Raw genomic sequence first — 16,474 nt, 5'->3', positions numbered from 1 at the left:
GTCGGGACGCAAAACCCCGTTGTTTGCATTGGATGGATGATGTTAGCAACACGCACATGTATAAATTACCACAACAATAGAATGCATATTCTACGTCCAAACAGGGCATTATTTCAACTATAAATACACACAACAATATCATCATACCCTTCCACCATAAACTAATAGATAACTCTGATTATTAACATTCAATACACAACACCATAACATTAAAACCATACGAACATCACCTCTAATCATACACATTCAATGTGCGTGAATTGTCATATATCAAAATCATAATGTTAAATTTACCCCAAATCTCACATTGCACATTACATCAACCAATTAGGGCATGAAACAACGACTCAAACCACAAAACCAAAATCGAATACAAATAAAAGGTAACAAATTGTAGCACACATCAACAATTAAAGTGTCAAACATTACACACTTGTGCCTTTCATTGTTGACATTTGAAATTACGGCAGTGGCGTAATCGGCGTATACGACGACGAACACTATCCACTATGTCTGTATGTATGTCTCCAGAGACGACAACATCAAACCCTCACCGGCTGAGATTGATCAGTTATTGTTGAAGGTGATCCGTCGGCAAAGAGATTCCTCCAATTAGGGTTTCAATCAAAAACACAAATGTGGAATTTGTGGGAACAACTCTTCGGAAAACCCTCAATCACATAGTGTTCCAATCCCCTAACATAGAAATGTTTTAATGTGAGAATGTTTCTTGACAATGTTTCCATATGCAGATCAAACATTCAATCAAAAAGAGGGAAACGAAAAAATGCCTATAGTGCTCTTTATGTCCACAAATGTAATTTCACCCACAACAAAATTTCCCATTTAGCCCCATTAAACGCATAAAAACGTACATGGAAGAGGACAAATGTGTCAATCTGATTGTTTTAGGACCTTTTGGTTTAACAAAAAATCTTTTGGTTTAATAAAAAAAAAAGGCAAGACTAATTACTGCACAAGTTCATAAACTTGGATTTATTGGTGCTTCACCCTTAAATAAATAAATAAATAGCTAATAAAAACACAATTGCCAAACCAACCTTCAAGAATCTTATAGCCAAATATGAAACTTGGATGGTAGAAACTTTACACAGACACACATATATATCGTCACCCTATGCCAAATGAGATGCAGTGGATGATTACATTATCATTTTTTGGGTGAATAATTACAATATCATTTGATCAAAAAACAATTCATACAGTGCTATTCTGCTCTTAAAAACAAAGCATTTGATCCTAAAAAAACAAAAAAAAAAACAAAACAAAACAAAACAAAAAATTACTTCAAAAGAAAATTACCAAACAAGCCCTTAAGAATCTTATATCCAAATGACATACAGTAGATGATTACAAATTTACAATTGTTTGATAAAAAGACAATTCATACAATGCTACTCTTGCACTCAAAATAAATAAAAGGGTTTCATTCTAATATGCAATCTGGGAAACTACTTGAAATGTAGCACCATTCTGGGTAATGCTGGAAGGAGAGGGAAAATGCTGGGCGGGGAAGGGGGAAATTACCACCTTACCCCTGGCTCTTCCAGTTTCCAAATATCGAAAAGCTTCAATAACGTCAGAAAAATTATATGGACCAGTTGGATCAATCACCGCCTTGAGTTTTCCACTCTCCAAATACGGCCTAAGCTTCTCCAAGTTATCCCCAGAAACCGTCAAGCCTGAATAAGTTGCTTTTGGATTTGATGGAGGCCACGTTATGTCGATGATTGGTGCGTCATCCTTAGCCACCACAAATGAATTTTCAGTGTCACCTGAAGATTTTCGAATAACATTTAACAAGTCACATAATTTCATATATACAAATTTTTGTACGAAAACTAAAGTAAGAATCATAAGTCAAAGTAGGATATTTTGGAGAAGCTTTCTTTTACATAGTCCAGCCCTGCTTTAACAGGAGTCTCATGCATTGTGTCGCTCTGTTATTTTGTTAAATATAACCCTTCTTCCCGGAGAGGACCTAATCAATTCTTTAACCTGAATCAAATTACCCATTTGACCTTTACGCTTCGTTTGGTGATTGGGAAGCAAAGGAACTAAAAAGTGAAAAATTAGACAAATTTAGAATTTGGAATTTTCTCCCTTCCTTTGATTTTCCTCCCTTTTCCTTGGAAAAAAGAAACAGAGGCTTTGTATTAGCGTCATTCAATTCCCAATTCCCTTATTCATATGCCTCTCTCACTCTCCAGTTAAAGTCATCAGAGTGCAAAGGTATGATAAACACGGTCTGAAAGTGAGAAATTTACCAATTGTGTCATAGAGGAGATCAAATTTCTCCTCAACCTCTTCATATCTAGTCTTCCTGTAGTCGACAACCTTATCGGCTCCCAAGTTCTTCACAAACTCCACCTTCGGTGTGCTAGTTGTTGCCACAACATGTGAAGCCCGGTAAAATTGTTTCGCCAGTTGAATTGCCAACGTTCCAACGCCACCGGCCCCACCAACAATAAAAACCGTCTGTCCCTCTTTAAAATTTGCAGTCTTGAACCCTTCCATTGCAGTTTGAACCGCTAAAGGTAAGCTAGCTGCCTCCTCAAATGAAACGTTTTCTGGCTTCATCGCCACCAAATTCTCCTCCACTACGATGAACTCTGCTAGTGTCCCGAACTGCTTTAGCTTTTCATCCGCGTTGTTATCTTGGATGTTTCCATAAACCTTGTCACCTTTCTCGAATTTTGAAACGCCGCTGCCTTTAGCCACCACAACACCAGCCATGTCGCAGCCCGGTACCACCTGCATCGAGATTTTATATACATTTAATAATAGATGAAATTATGTGATTTCAACAACTGTTTACAGGAAAAATTTACAACCCACATTTTTAAAGAAAATGAAAACACAACCAAAGATATCGATTATGATCAAACTACACAACCAAAATTGACTTTCCCTAAATACTAGCCAAACTTTGCAGTGAATTCTAATTTTCAAAACAACTAAGGAAAATACTATTACCTTAGAAAATTAATTGCAAAAAATACTATTTCCAATTTTTAGAAGATAGAAAATGCTATTTCAAATAACTTAGGAAAATACTATCACCTTAGAAATAAATCAAAAAATACTCAATCTAGTTGACTCAATCAGTATGTGTGAAATAACAGATGATCATAACAAGTCAAACAGTTCAAGACAAGAAATTGGGAAAATAAAGAACAGCAGCTTGGGAAAATAAAGGACAGCAGCTAAAGATGGTATCTCACACACGTGCGCACCCACAGACACAAACACAGACACGGGCACAGACATGTTGCACCGGAATTCTATACTCACAGGGAATTCTATTGGAACAATGGCCCTTTGGCGCATCTTACAATCGAAAGGATTCAAAGCAGCAGCTCTGACTTGAACAAGAAGTTGGTTGTGTCGGGGAATAGGAATTGGGAAGTACCCTAACTTGAGGACTTCCTTGGGACCGTGTTCTTCGTAGAACCAAGCTTTTTGCATTTTTGAATTTGATTTTCTCTCTGATCCTCAAATGAGCCAGAACCTTTAGATTTTAAGGTGTTTCTGAACAAATCAGATTGAGGTAAAAAGAAAGGGAGAAATGAAGACGAATATCTTAAGGATTGTGTTCGTGTGGTTATCAGCAAGAGATTGAAAACGGGGATGCCATGAAAATGAAATAAAAGGAAAAGAAACAAACTAATCCTAAGGACAAAAACAAAAATATGTGAGAGGATAGAGTGGGTGATGGTGTTGTTTTTTGTAGGAATGGTCACACAACAAACAAAATTATTGTGTTGTTGCAGGAAAGAAAATTGTATTGGTTAGTGATAGTCAATTTAATTATTAAGCAACAACACAAAATATTAAAATCACAATCACCATCATAGTAGGTAAATAGCACTATAATACGCAATATGTTACAGGCAACCATAATGTGAAAATTCTGAAACTCCTCTGCTTCAGCTGCTAAAATGGAAGTAATGGTTATTAGTAAACATGGCGATGTCAATTAGGACATCCTAACTATTTAAGTTGATATCCTTTATCAATAATGGAAAACATTATCCAGTAGTCCTGAAACACCACTGTAGTACACACACATGGTGCGATGCTACCAATCAATGAAGCTGCAAAAAAAGGAATGGGTGGGGCCAAACTTTATTTCCCACTCAACCAACCAACTTAGTTAGTGTTAAGAATTGATACACTTAACCAGAATTTTTGAAACACGAAAAACAAACAGGAATAAAAGACTAATCTAAATCAAACACATAAGAATTCAAAGATTCACATGGTTTATCTCAGAATAAGACAACGTCCATAATTAGTTTCACTATAATCTGAAAAAGTTATAATAAAGTCCAGAAAGACATGATACTTATTAAGATAACATGGCAAAACTATAAAATATCGAAATACCTTTGATCCAAATTCGCGATCGAGTACTTTGTGTTCACTACTTAATCAGAATCCACTATATCCATATTGACATTTTCTTTCTAGTGATGGAGGATGATTTCAAGGTTACCAATGGGTAAGATTAAATGATGAGTTTGATTTGGAAAATGCCAATCCAAGTGGTGCCCATATGGGTTCATGTGCTACCAACAGCATCAATTTGTCCAAAAAATGCACACCACACATCACGAGGTCATCATCCCAACAAACGAATAATCTAGGCCTAGATATCTTCCTACCAGCAATGTCAAGAAATAATGACCATGGAAGAAATAATGCAGTGATTGACAACATCTATGATAGATGAGTTTTTCAAAGACAAAAAAACCATTTAAGAGTCATGAATTCAAATCTCATAATGCGTTTGACCCCTTAGACTATTCCAAGGTTTGTAATTACTTGGCATGGCTACATGTGCCCAGGACCAGTCGGGAGATATTCATAATACCCTCGTTATAAAAAAATAAATAAAGGTAAAGCACAAACACAATTTTAGGATTGTTTGATGAATTTTTTATCAACGAAAGTTAATAATCATAAAATAAAAGTTAAAAGTATTTCTTTCACACCTTTTTCACATTTATTTTTTTCAATTCATTTAAATTATCTTTACCTAATAAACAATGAATAAGGATGCACCAAATAGGCGCAAATTTTTAAAGGAGCAGTCTCAACAACTCAAAAGAAAAAATGAAAAAAAATTGCAATTTCACCCACAACAATAATGTATTAGATAAGTGTTAATTTTTAATTTATCACCCATTCAACTCTATAAAATCTAACTCCTTTGTTTTATGCAAGTTTAAATTATGGGTGTTTAGCATTTCTGTAATGTTACATTTAGCTCATGAATTTAAAAATGAAGAAAAAATGCTTAAAATATAAAAATATATCATTAATATTTCAACCTATTTTTTTACGTTCACTTTCCAAATCTACTTCCAAATATATGAACAAAACAAAATAGGTATATAAATTGGATTTCCAAACATCAGGCAACCAAAATCAAATTGGAAAAATGTTGATAGCATGAAGTATGCCCACAGGTTTGAATCCAAAAAAAAAAAAAAACAAAGAAGTATGCCCACAGGTGTCTCTGCTGCAACTGGTCCAGACATGGAGATGGAGGAGGAAGAGCAATTGATGAAGAAGAAGCACCCCTCAAATCACAAACCCAACCCATCTCTATCGCATCCATTACAATAATGCAAGTTCAGTATCCTCCTAACCGAGTCAACTCGGTATCGATAGAGGGGCAATCATTGCTAATTCGGTGGTTATGAGTTGACTCGTTGACGCTATGCTCCAATAAAATCGGCGAAATTGGCACAAGAGAGAAGGATTGGAAAATCGGCGTGGTGCTTTTTTCTGCGAGGTGGAAACTACAATAATAAATAAAGGCAAATTTCATTTTATTTAGACTATGTGTGAGTTATCTTAATGTTTGTAAATGATCATATAATTTTCTCGTAATTTATAGATTAAAGTGTATGGTTAAATATTTTGTCTAACACTAAGTATGAAATATATGACAGACATAAGGAAGTTATATGTTAATTTTTAAATTTTGATAAATCGCAAATAGAATAAAAAGCATGGGGTTAAATTACATATAAAATAAAGTACAAGAGGTTAAAGTGTACTTTGCCTTACAAACAAATGGCGAAAATATAAGGGTATTTTAGGATTTTTTATTAAATCATTAATATACCTAACGGTGCACATCGGTTCGCAAATTACAAAAGGATTATAAAATTATTTCTAAACATTATGGGGTAAATCACACATGACCAAAATCATAAGGGAGTAAAGTAAAATTTGCCCAAAAATAACCGTAATCATAACAAAGTCCATCATAATTATAATAAAATTTCACTTTGATTTTCATAATTCTCATAATTATAATTTGAACAATTTAAAATTTATATTTTTAAAGGATCTTCGTCCATAAATTCATTTTATGGACTTAAAAGCCAATAGATCCACACGATTTTTGTTTGGGTTCATAAGGAAAGTTGCAGGCTATAGATCCATGCTTTTCTATCTATTCAAATTAGGGTTGTGTAGCGGATCCACCGACTCGCCACACCCGCCCGGCCCTACCCGACCCGACCCGACCAGCAACAGATGGATGCATGACACGTAGCGGGAGGGTGCAGGCCTAGTTTGTGTGATTTTTCGAGTTCGGGTCGGGTGGTAGGTGATCCGTCGTTTTACTCATCAAACCCGACCCGACCGTATCTTGGTTATTTTTTATTTATTTTTTTTCCCTTTTACGCCTCAGCCCCTTTTTCCTTTCTGATATGCCTCATTTTGCCCTAATTTTCTTCGATAGACAGACAGAACACAAGACTCACTCACTCACAAACACATACATTATCTCTCTCTCTCTCTACCCTACCCATCATCTGACAATCTACAGTAAACGGCAATCAATCTACACTGACTGAGGTATCTCTATCTCTATCTCTCTCCCTCTCTCTCTCTCTCTCTCTCTGCTTTCCTCGTCTTCTCATGTTCTTCTGCTTTCCTCTTTTTCTCTTTTCTTCTCTTCTTCTGAGTCTAATCTGTTTGTTTTTTTTTTTTGTTCCAGTTCTAAAACTAGAGAGGTGGTTAGATTGATCGATCTACACTGACTGAGGTATCTCTCTCTCTCTCTCTCTCTCTCTCTCTCTCTCTCTCTCTCTCTCTCTCTCTCTCTTCTTCTTTTTCTTCTTCTTCTGCTTTCATCTTTTTCTCTTTTCTTCTTTTCTTCGAAGTCTAATCTTTTTTTTTCTTTTTTTTTTTGGGGTGTTCCAGTTCTAATCATTTAGAGTCTAATCTTTTTTTTTTTTTTTTTTTGTTCCAGTTCTAAAACTAGAGAGGCAGTTAGATTGATTGACAATGTTAGGGTTCTACACACAGAGAAAGGAAGCTTACAGAGAGAAAACCACAGAGGTTTGGTTTATTTTTCTTGTTATCTGCTTCTGCAGTGGATTTTGTGAGGGGCTTCATTGAAAAAATATTAGATTAATTTTGAGATCTCTGATAGTAGTTTGTTTGTTTAAAAATGAAATTTGGAATTAACCTGTTCTATTTTGGAATTAATTTGTTCTTCTGATGTTCACAATCTATTTTGAAGTTAATCTGTTCTGTGACTTATTGATCATTCTTCACAATCTGTTCTGTAATTTAATCTGTTCAGTAAAAAATATTAGTTTGTTTTGGACCATGTGAGATCTCTGATTGATAGTAGTTTGAGGTGTGAGTCCAGGGAAGTATATAAAGCATAATTTGATCTATAATTTAGTCAGTGAACATTAAATTACTGATCCTTTTTCAATCCTTCTTCAATCCTTTGATTCATAATTTGTTTAAAGATTAAACTTTGCTTCATAATATATTAGTGAACATCAAAGTTTGAACATTAACGTGACATTATATATTTATAATCAAAGTTTAGTGAACATCAAAGCTTAGTCAGTGAACATTAAATTTTGATTCATAATTTAGTCATAATATATTCATAATCAAAGTTAAACTTTGATTCATAATTTAGTTTAACTAATCAAAGTTTAACTAATTTGTTCTGTAATTTAGTCAGTGAACATTAAACTTTGATTCATAATTTAGTCAGTGAAGATTAAAGATTAATGTTCAAACTTTGAGGAAATTAATTTGTTCTGTAATTTACAATTCATAATTTGTTCTGAAGTTCACAATCTGTTCTGAAGTGACTTACTGATCCTTCTTTAATCCTTCTTTAATCTGTTCTGAAGTTCATAATTTGTTCTGAAATTAATATGTTATGTGACTTACTAATATGCCATTTAAATGTTCAAATTAAATGATTTTTTATTTGTTCATAATCTGTTCATAATCCTTCTTTTATCTTACTGATATGCCACTTCTAAAGTTCAAATTAATCTTCTCATAATCCTTATTTTATCTTACTGATATGCCACTTCTGAAGTTCAAATTAATATGTTCATAATCCTTCTTTTATCTTACTGATATGAAACTTCTGAAGTGCAAATTAATATGTTCATAATCCTTCTTTTATCTTCATATGCCATTTAACATGTTTAAACGTAGACAAAGAGTCTGATGGCTGTTTGTTTAAAAAGAGCATGGATTTGAAAAGCATATTTTGAATGATTTTTTATTGGTTGTTGGCAGTTTATTTGATAATCTTTTGCTCAAGGATACTCCAAGTGAAGAAACATTTTTTGTGAGTCCTAATGTTGAGCCCGAATCATCTCTTATTGACCCCATTACCCAATCTAATTGTCATGACCCAAACCCGCCCCTATGGGTTTAGCATCACAACCGACTAGTAATCCGTGATTACCAAAGGCCTACTTAATAGTAATGACAGTAATACAGAGTAAGGGGCTGGCGGAAGCCAAACAGTAAATAAAAAGATATCCAATGAGCTGTGAAAAATCTGAATGGAAAAAGACTTTTATGAACAGAGCCACATTCATAACCAAACATATATACATACAACATATACACATAACGTCCAGGTTAGGGATCCAAATCCCTACACCATAACTGTACAGTCAATTCTTAATTAGTCACTACAAAACAGAGACAAAAGGGTGATTCTAAAGCACCCCAAAACAGCCTTAGCATGAACGGACTCGAAACCTCGATGTGAGGGGCGCTGGTTGGCTTGATAGAGCAAGATCTTAACTTGACGCTCCTAGCTTTGGTCCGGTGCCTGGACACCTACATATAAATATAAACAGTGAGCTAAAGCCCAACGAATAACATATGCATAAGGGGGTTAAAAATGAATGTCCTTTCATTAATTAAAACAGTCATTTGCATCAGTAAATCAATTATTCAATCAATGCCTCATATTTCATGCCATATCAGTCATTTAGAAATCATAACAGTCATACGTGGTACGTCCAATAGCAAAACAGTACAGTAGGTCTTAATAGACTGAACAGTCAGTTGATGGCCATCAGAACAGTAAACAGTAGTAGTTCCAAACATTAGAACTGACAGAGATCTCTGTAACAGTAGCAGTGACAGTACAGTAACAGTAAGTTGCTATGGATGCCACGAGTACAGTTTACAAATAGTACAAACATTCATTCAGTAAGTAATGTCATTTCAGAAAGTGGTACAGTCAATCGTTCAGAAATAATTATAGTTGAACGTATCTTTACAACATTGTTACTCACAGAGCACTGAGCTAAAGACAAGCTAGTCAGCGTCCTCGGGTGCCAACCCTACACAGTTGCAGAATGAACACACACTAAGTTACATACTAGGGATTAACACTTAGCCCTTTAACTTGACTCGGTGTGGTTCTATAACATTATCCTCATTAAGATGCCTTAAACTTGACCTAGGAATGCCTAGGATGAAATGAGGATGCAAAAATGTGCTTTAAAACACTTTTCAAATTTTGCTGAAACAGGGGTCTACGCTCGAGCGTGGCTTTCTACGCTCAAGTGGACACGCAGACAATGAAGCTCCGCTCGAGCGTGACTTCCCTCGCTTGAGCGGGTTGCAAACTCATGAAAAGTACTGGTTGCATGGTATTCACGCTCGACGGACGCTCGACCTCCGCTCGAGCGTGAGACTCAGGTCCTCACTCAAGCGTGAATTCTCTGGCTCGAGCGGACTGCAAAACACATGAACTTCTGGGCATATGCATTTCAGGCTCGAGCGTGAATTTCTACGCTCAAGCGGAAGTGCACGTACTCAGAGTGTACGCTCGAGCGTGAAGTCCTCCGCTCGAGCGTGGATCAAAAATCTAGAATTTCCAAATTGATCCCCAAGTACAAAACTCAACCTTTAAAGCTTCAAACTCGATTCTTTTGGGCTAATTTTCTGGAAAACACTTAAAAAACCATAATACAACATGTTTCAAAGATCATTTTATAAAATCAAGTCCAAAGGTAAGCCAATTGAACCTCAAATTCAAAGAAACTTGAAGAACAATGCAAGAACATCACATGCATGAGTTCCTATGAACTCTAATGCTCTAAAGCATAATCAAATGCAAGATTGAACTTTAAAACATGGTGAGTTCTTGAACCACAACTAAAATATGAACATGCATGTGAGGGTTTCATGAAAACAACCTTAAACTTCAAGAATATGTACATGCATGAATTAATTCTCAATTCAACTCCTTAAATTAATTCTTGACATTAATCTCCAAATTTCCATGAACCATGCAAGAAACAACTTAAATTTATGATAAAGAGGATGGATTCCCTACCTTAGGTTTTGAATTCAAAGTCTAGTAGCCCAATCTTGCAACTCTCCTTCAATTCCTCTAATTTTCCGAGCTAATTCTTGTTGAATCAATTTTTCTCCCTTACTCTCCCTCTCTCTCTCTCGGTTTTGGTCTAGAAAATGGCTAAAGAGATGATATGTCAAATGTGTATGAAGTGTGGAGGAGTTAGCCTAGGATTATCCACTCAATGGCATAAATGTAAATAACTCAAGTTGACATAATTTAGCTTTAACAATTCTAATTTAATCATACCAAATCAAATTTTAATTAAACCTACCATAAAATTACATAAATTCTAATTAGCGTAAAACACTAATCAATTTCTGAATCGGTCGCCAATAAGGCTTTCAATTCGCAATTCGAAATCAAAACATGAACAGATCATTCGATGTCAAACAAATGGAATTGCATTCTAAACAACACACTCACACAATTAATTAAGGATTTCAACTTAATCAGTTACTTATCATGCTTAATCACAGATTAGTACTAATCAGAGGTAAGGGTTGTCACAGTCTTCCCTCCTTAAAAGTGTTTGGTCTCCCAAACTCGAATTACCTTCGTTTTGGAAGAATACCGGATCCAGGGGGAACAGTTCAGGATATCTCTTGATCATATCGTCTTCCCTTTCCCAAGTGGCATAGACGCCACCATGGTTTTGCCAATCCACTTTCACTAACGGGATTTCTTTATTTCTCAACTTCTTGATTCGTCGGTTTACAATCTGAATAGGCCGTTCTTCATAAGTGTAGTCATCGCTTAGCACTACACGGGTAGGTTCAATGACATGGAAGGGATCCTGGAGATAATCCCTCAACATTGAAATATGGAAGACATTATGCATATGCTCCATTTTAGGAGGAAGCGCTACTTGGTACGCCACTGGATTAATCTTTTCAATGATTTCATACGGCCCAACATATCTCGGTGCTAGCTTACCCTTAGCCCCAAAACGAGTCTGTCCCTTCATTGGTGTCACTTTAACAAAAATGTGATCACTTACCTCATATTCCCTGTCTCGTCTTCGGACATCCGTATAACTTTTCTGTCGGCCTTGTGCGGTTTTCAATCTCTATTGAATCAGTTTCACCTTTTCTGTGGTCTCGTGTACAATCTCGGGCCCAAGCAAAGGCCCATCTCCAGCTTCTGCCCAGCAAATAGGAGATCAGCATTTTCTGCCATATAAAGCCTCGAAAAGCGCCATACCAATGCTCGAGTGGAAGCTGTTATTGTAGGCGAATTCGGCTAAAGGTAGATGACTTTCCCAGTTTCCTTGGAAATCAAGAACACACATACATAGTAAATCTTCCAGAGTCTGGATGGTTCTTTTCAATTGGCCATCTGTCTGAGGATGGTATGCACTACTCAGTCTCAATTCGGTACCCAGTGCTGTTTGCAGACTTTGCCAAAATCTCGATGTAAACTTAGAATCCCTGTCAGAAACAATAGATACAGGCACTCCATGCAATCTGACAATCTCATCAATATAAATTGTAGCCAATTTGTCCGCATTATAAATTGTTTTGATAGGTAAGAAGTGAGCAGATTTAGTCAATCGATCAACAATAACCCAAATTGAGTCCATACCTTTACTGGTGCGAGGCAGTCCAACAATGAAATCCATAGTGATATGTTCCCATTTCCACTCCGATATTGGTTAAGGCTGAAGTAAGCCCGCAGGTCGTTGGTGTTCAGCTTTAACTTGTTGGCAATGTAGACATTTCGACACAAAGTCGGCAATCTCTTTCTTCATTCCTGGCCACAAGAAGTTAAGTTTCAAGTCTTGGTACATTTTTGTGTTTCTTGGATAGATGGAAGTTTTGAATTGTGGCCTTCCTGCAAAATTCGCCTTTTCAGTTCAGATTCATTTGGTACACACAACCTTCCCTGGAATTTCAATACATTGTTTTCAAATTTAAAGTCCGGCCTTGGTTTAGATTCCCGTTCATCAATGATCTTTTTCAAAAGGTCATCTTGGTGTTGTTTCTCTTTAATCTCCTCAATAAGTGCTAGTTGAGCAGAAATAGCAGCCAATGTCCCACCTTGTTCACGCAGAACAATCTCAACTTCGAATTTTTCAAGGTCACATAGCAATTCTTTCTGTCCAGTGAGTAAACAAGCCAAATTCCCAATTGATTTACGACTCAGTGCATCGGCAACGGTGTTAGCTTTCCCCGGATGGTACAAAATTTGCAAGTCATAGTCTTTTATCAGTTCTAACCATCTACGCTGCCTCATATTCAACTCTTTTTGTGTAAAGAAATACTTTAAACTCTTGTGATCGGTGTACACATCACATGTTGCCCCATATAGATAGTGGCGCCAAATTTTTAATGCAAATACCACTGCGGCAAGTTCTAAGTCATGAGTCGGGTAATTCTTTTCATGCGGTCTCAGCTGTCGGGAAGCATACGCAATAACTTTACCATTCTGCATTAATACACATCCCAAACCCTTATAAGAAGCATCACTAAAAATAGTAAATCCATCCGTACCTGAGGGTAGGGTAAGAATCGGTGCAGTCACAAGTCGAGTCTTTAATTCTTGGAAAGCTGATTCTCTCTGATCAGTCCAGTCAAATGGTGTTCCTTTTCGAGTCAACTGAGTCAATGGTAGAGCAATTTTGGAAAAATCTTTCACAAATCTTTTGTAGTACCCGGCTAAACCTAAAAAACTCTGAATTTCAGTAACGTTAGTTGGTCTGGGCCAATTCACTACTGCTTCAATCTTCTGTGGGTCAACTGAGATGTCATCCTTACTAATCACATGTCCCAAAAACATTACATTATCAAGCCAAAACTCACACTTTGTTAGTTTTGCATACAGTTTCTGTTCTTTTAAGGTCTATAGAGCAATTCTCAAATGACGTTCATGTTCTTCCTTACTTTTGGAAAAAATCAAAATGTCATCTATAAAAACAACCACAAATTCATCGAGGAATGGTTTGAAAATTCTGTTCATAAGGTCCATAAATGCAGCAAGTGCATTAGTAACTCCGAAAGGCATAACAAGAAATTCATAATGTCCGTACCTCGTTCGGAATGCAGTCTTTCCAATGTCCTCTGTTTTGACTTTCAACTGGTGATAGCTGGATCTAAGGTCAATTTTGGAGAAAGCCTCGGCACCTTGCAACTGACCAAATAAGTCATCAATACGAGGCAATGGATATTTATTTTTCACTGTTACCTTGTTCAGTTCACGGTAGTCAATGTAGAGTCTTAGTGAGCCGTCTTTCTTTTTCACAAATAAAATTGGTGCGCCCCACGGTGAAGTACTGGGCTTGATGAACTTCTTATCTAACAATTCTTGCAGCTGAATTTTCAGTTCTTTCAATTCGGTAGGTGTCATTCTGTATGGAGCTTTAGAAACTGGTTGTGTACCCGGTAACACTTTAACAGTGAACTCTATCTCCCTATCAATCAAATTCCCTGGCAAGTCATCTGGAAAGACATCTGGGAATTCTCTGACTATAGGAATACTGTCCACATTAGCTTTAGTATCAATAGGTACAGTCAATTTACAACATAAACACCCTTCACACCCCTTCTTAATTAGTTTGAAAGCTTTCATGGACGAAATCAGATATGGGGAGGGACTACACTAACTCCATTAAATACAAATTCAGGCAATCCAGGTGGACGGAAAACAACTTGTTTCGTTACATAGTCTATGGTAGCATGATATTTTGTTAACTAGTCGATTCCCAAAATTACATTGAAATGATCAATATTCAAGAGCAGTAAATCAATATACAAAAGCAAATCCCCAATGACAATCTCACATGCAGAATACGCATAAGCACAAGTCATGGATCCCCCAATGGGTGAAGATACAACTAATAAATAGTTCATGGGTTCCAGTGGTCTATTTAATTTTTGTGAAAAAGTGTGCGAGACAAATGAATGTGTAGACCCCGAATCAATCAGAATATAAGCATTTTGGGCACAAATTGGGAGTATACCTGACACAACCGTCTCGGTATTCTGTACATCTCCCGGTACAAGTGCAAACACCCGGCCTTGCCTTAAAGGCTCTTTCCCAGTAGCTTTGGGATTGGGTTTCAGTGTAATAGTTGATGCTGCGGCACTAGCTGCAGCTTTACTATTGCCTTGGGACGTGGAAGGGCAATCTTTGACCATGTGGCCCACCTTGCCACACCTGTAACACGCACCAGAGATTCTGTAACAAACTCCCTTATGTCTTTGACACATTCGGAGTAGGGTGGTATGGAATTGTTTCCTTGACTAGAGTTATTTGTTGACCCTGTGTTTTGCTTTTTATTCAGTGAGTTATTTCGGCCTATTTTGAAATTGAAGCCTCACCTCTTACCCCGCCATTCGATCACTGGTGACTTAGTCTGTTGCAATGCAGTGATATTTGCCTTGGCCGTAATTGCTCGGTCGAGGACGTCCACATATTTAAGTAACTTTAGGATGTTGATTCGATCAAGTATTTCTACATTGAGCCCGCCTTCAAACTTTCTGGCCTTTTTGTAATCAGTATCAACCATGTGTGGCGCATATCGGGCGAGTTCAGTGAACTTAGATTCATATTCTGCTACGGACATGGTACCTTGTTTCAACTGTTCAAATTCAGTTACCTGGCGGTCTCGGACACACTAGGGAAAATATTTCTCAAAGAAAGCTTCCTTAAACTGTGCCCAAGTCATGGCATTATTGGTGTCACGAACGAGCATCCACCACCGTCTGGCTTCTTCTTGTAAAGTGACGGTAGCCAGTAACACTTTGTGTGCTTCAGAACACGGAAACACTTCAAACAACTTTTCGGTTTCTAGAACCCATGCTTTGGCCTTTAATGGTTCAAGGCCTCCTTGGAATGATGATGGCTTCATTTTGTTGAACTTTTGTGTCAAGGCAATTACATCATCATGAACATTCGGTTCCGGTTGTACTGGAGGAGGTGGGGGCTGTTGGTTCTGTTGTTGTCTTAAGGCCTCAGTCAACAGTTCAACCGTTCTTTCTAACCTTGCCATTCTTGCCTCTGATGCTTCGGATTCATCGGCATTTCTTGCATTCTCCATTTCACTATATGCAATACGGTAATAATAAACATAGGAAATTGCATACTTAAGCACATTAGCGTATATATTCATATCACGCCCACACACACTTTCTTATGCTCATGCAATGCCCTAATTACTTTTCTAGGACATCCTATAGCTCATTTGGACGCATGTGTGCGGTATAACTCGTGCTCTGATACCACTCTGTCACGACCCAAACTCGCCCCTATGGCTTTAGCATCGCAACCGGCCAGTAATCCGTGATTACCAAAGGCCTGCTTAACAGTAATGACAGTAATACAGAGTAAGGGGCTGGCGAAAGCCAAACAGTAAATAAAAAGCTATCCAATGAGCTGTGAAAAATCTGAATGGAAAAAGACTTTTATGAACAGAGCCACATTCATAACCAAACATATATACATACAACATATACACATAACATCCAGGTTAGGGATCCAAATCCCTACACCATAACTGTACAGTCAAATCTTAATTAGTCATTACAAAACAGAGACAAAAGGGTGATTCTGAAACACCCCAAAACAGCCTTAGCATGAACGAACTCGGAACCTCGAAGTGAGGCGCGCTGGTTGGCTTGACAGAGCAAGAGCTTAACTTGACGCTCCTAGCTTCGGTCTGGTGCCTGGACACCTACATATAAATATAAACAGTGAGCTAAAGCCCAACGAATAACATATGCGTAAAGGGGTTAAGAATGAATGTCCTTTCATTAATTAAAACAGTCATTTGCATCAGTA

The 16,474-nt window shown here is 37.0% G+C and overlaps 1 protein-coding gene across 4 annotated transcripts; it reads right to left on the bottom strand.

Moving 5' to 3' along the window:
• Window positions 1-1,319: 1,319 nt before the first annotated feature.
• On the bottom strand, window positions 1,320-4,553 carry LOC114275063 (2-methylene-furan-3-one reductase). 4 transcript variants are annotated; one of them, XM_082916635.1, is made up of 4 exons: window positions 3,396-3,822; window positions 3,316-3,335; window positions 2,289-2,775; window positions 1,320-1,796 (listed from the first exon to the last, which is right to left on the bottom strand). In XM_082916635.1, exons 1-4 carry the CDS (start codon window positions 3,487-3,489, stop codon window positions 1,453-1,455), a joined length of 945 nt encoding a protein of 314 aa, XP_082772761.1. In that variant the 5' UTR covers window positions 3,490-3,822; the 3' UTR covers window positions 1,320-1,452. The 4 variants fall into 4 exon arrangements, with proteins under 4 accessions (XP_082772761.1, XP_082772764.1, XP_082772762.1 ...); XM_082916638.1 differs by lacking the exons at window positions 3,316-3,335; window positions 3,396-3,822 and adding an exon at window positions 4,411-4,553; XM_082916636.1 differs by lacking the exons at window positions 3,316-3,335; window positions 3,396-3,822 and adding an exon at window positions 3,871-3,891.
• Window positions 4,554-16,474: the final 11,921 nt, after the last annotated feature.

Source organism: Camellia sinensis, chromosome 2 (assembly GCF_055761805.1).
Source record: "Camellia sinensis isolate YWXY chromosome 2, ASM5576180v1, whole genome shotgun sequence".
Taxonomy (NCBI): Eukaryota; Viridiplantae; Streptophyta; class Magnoliopsida; order Ericales; family Theaceae; genus Camellia; species Camellia sinensis.
This window is presented reverse-complemented; position numbering and strand designations above follow the sequence as displayed.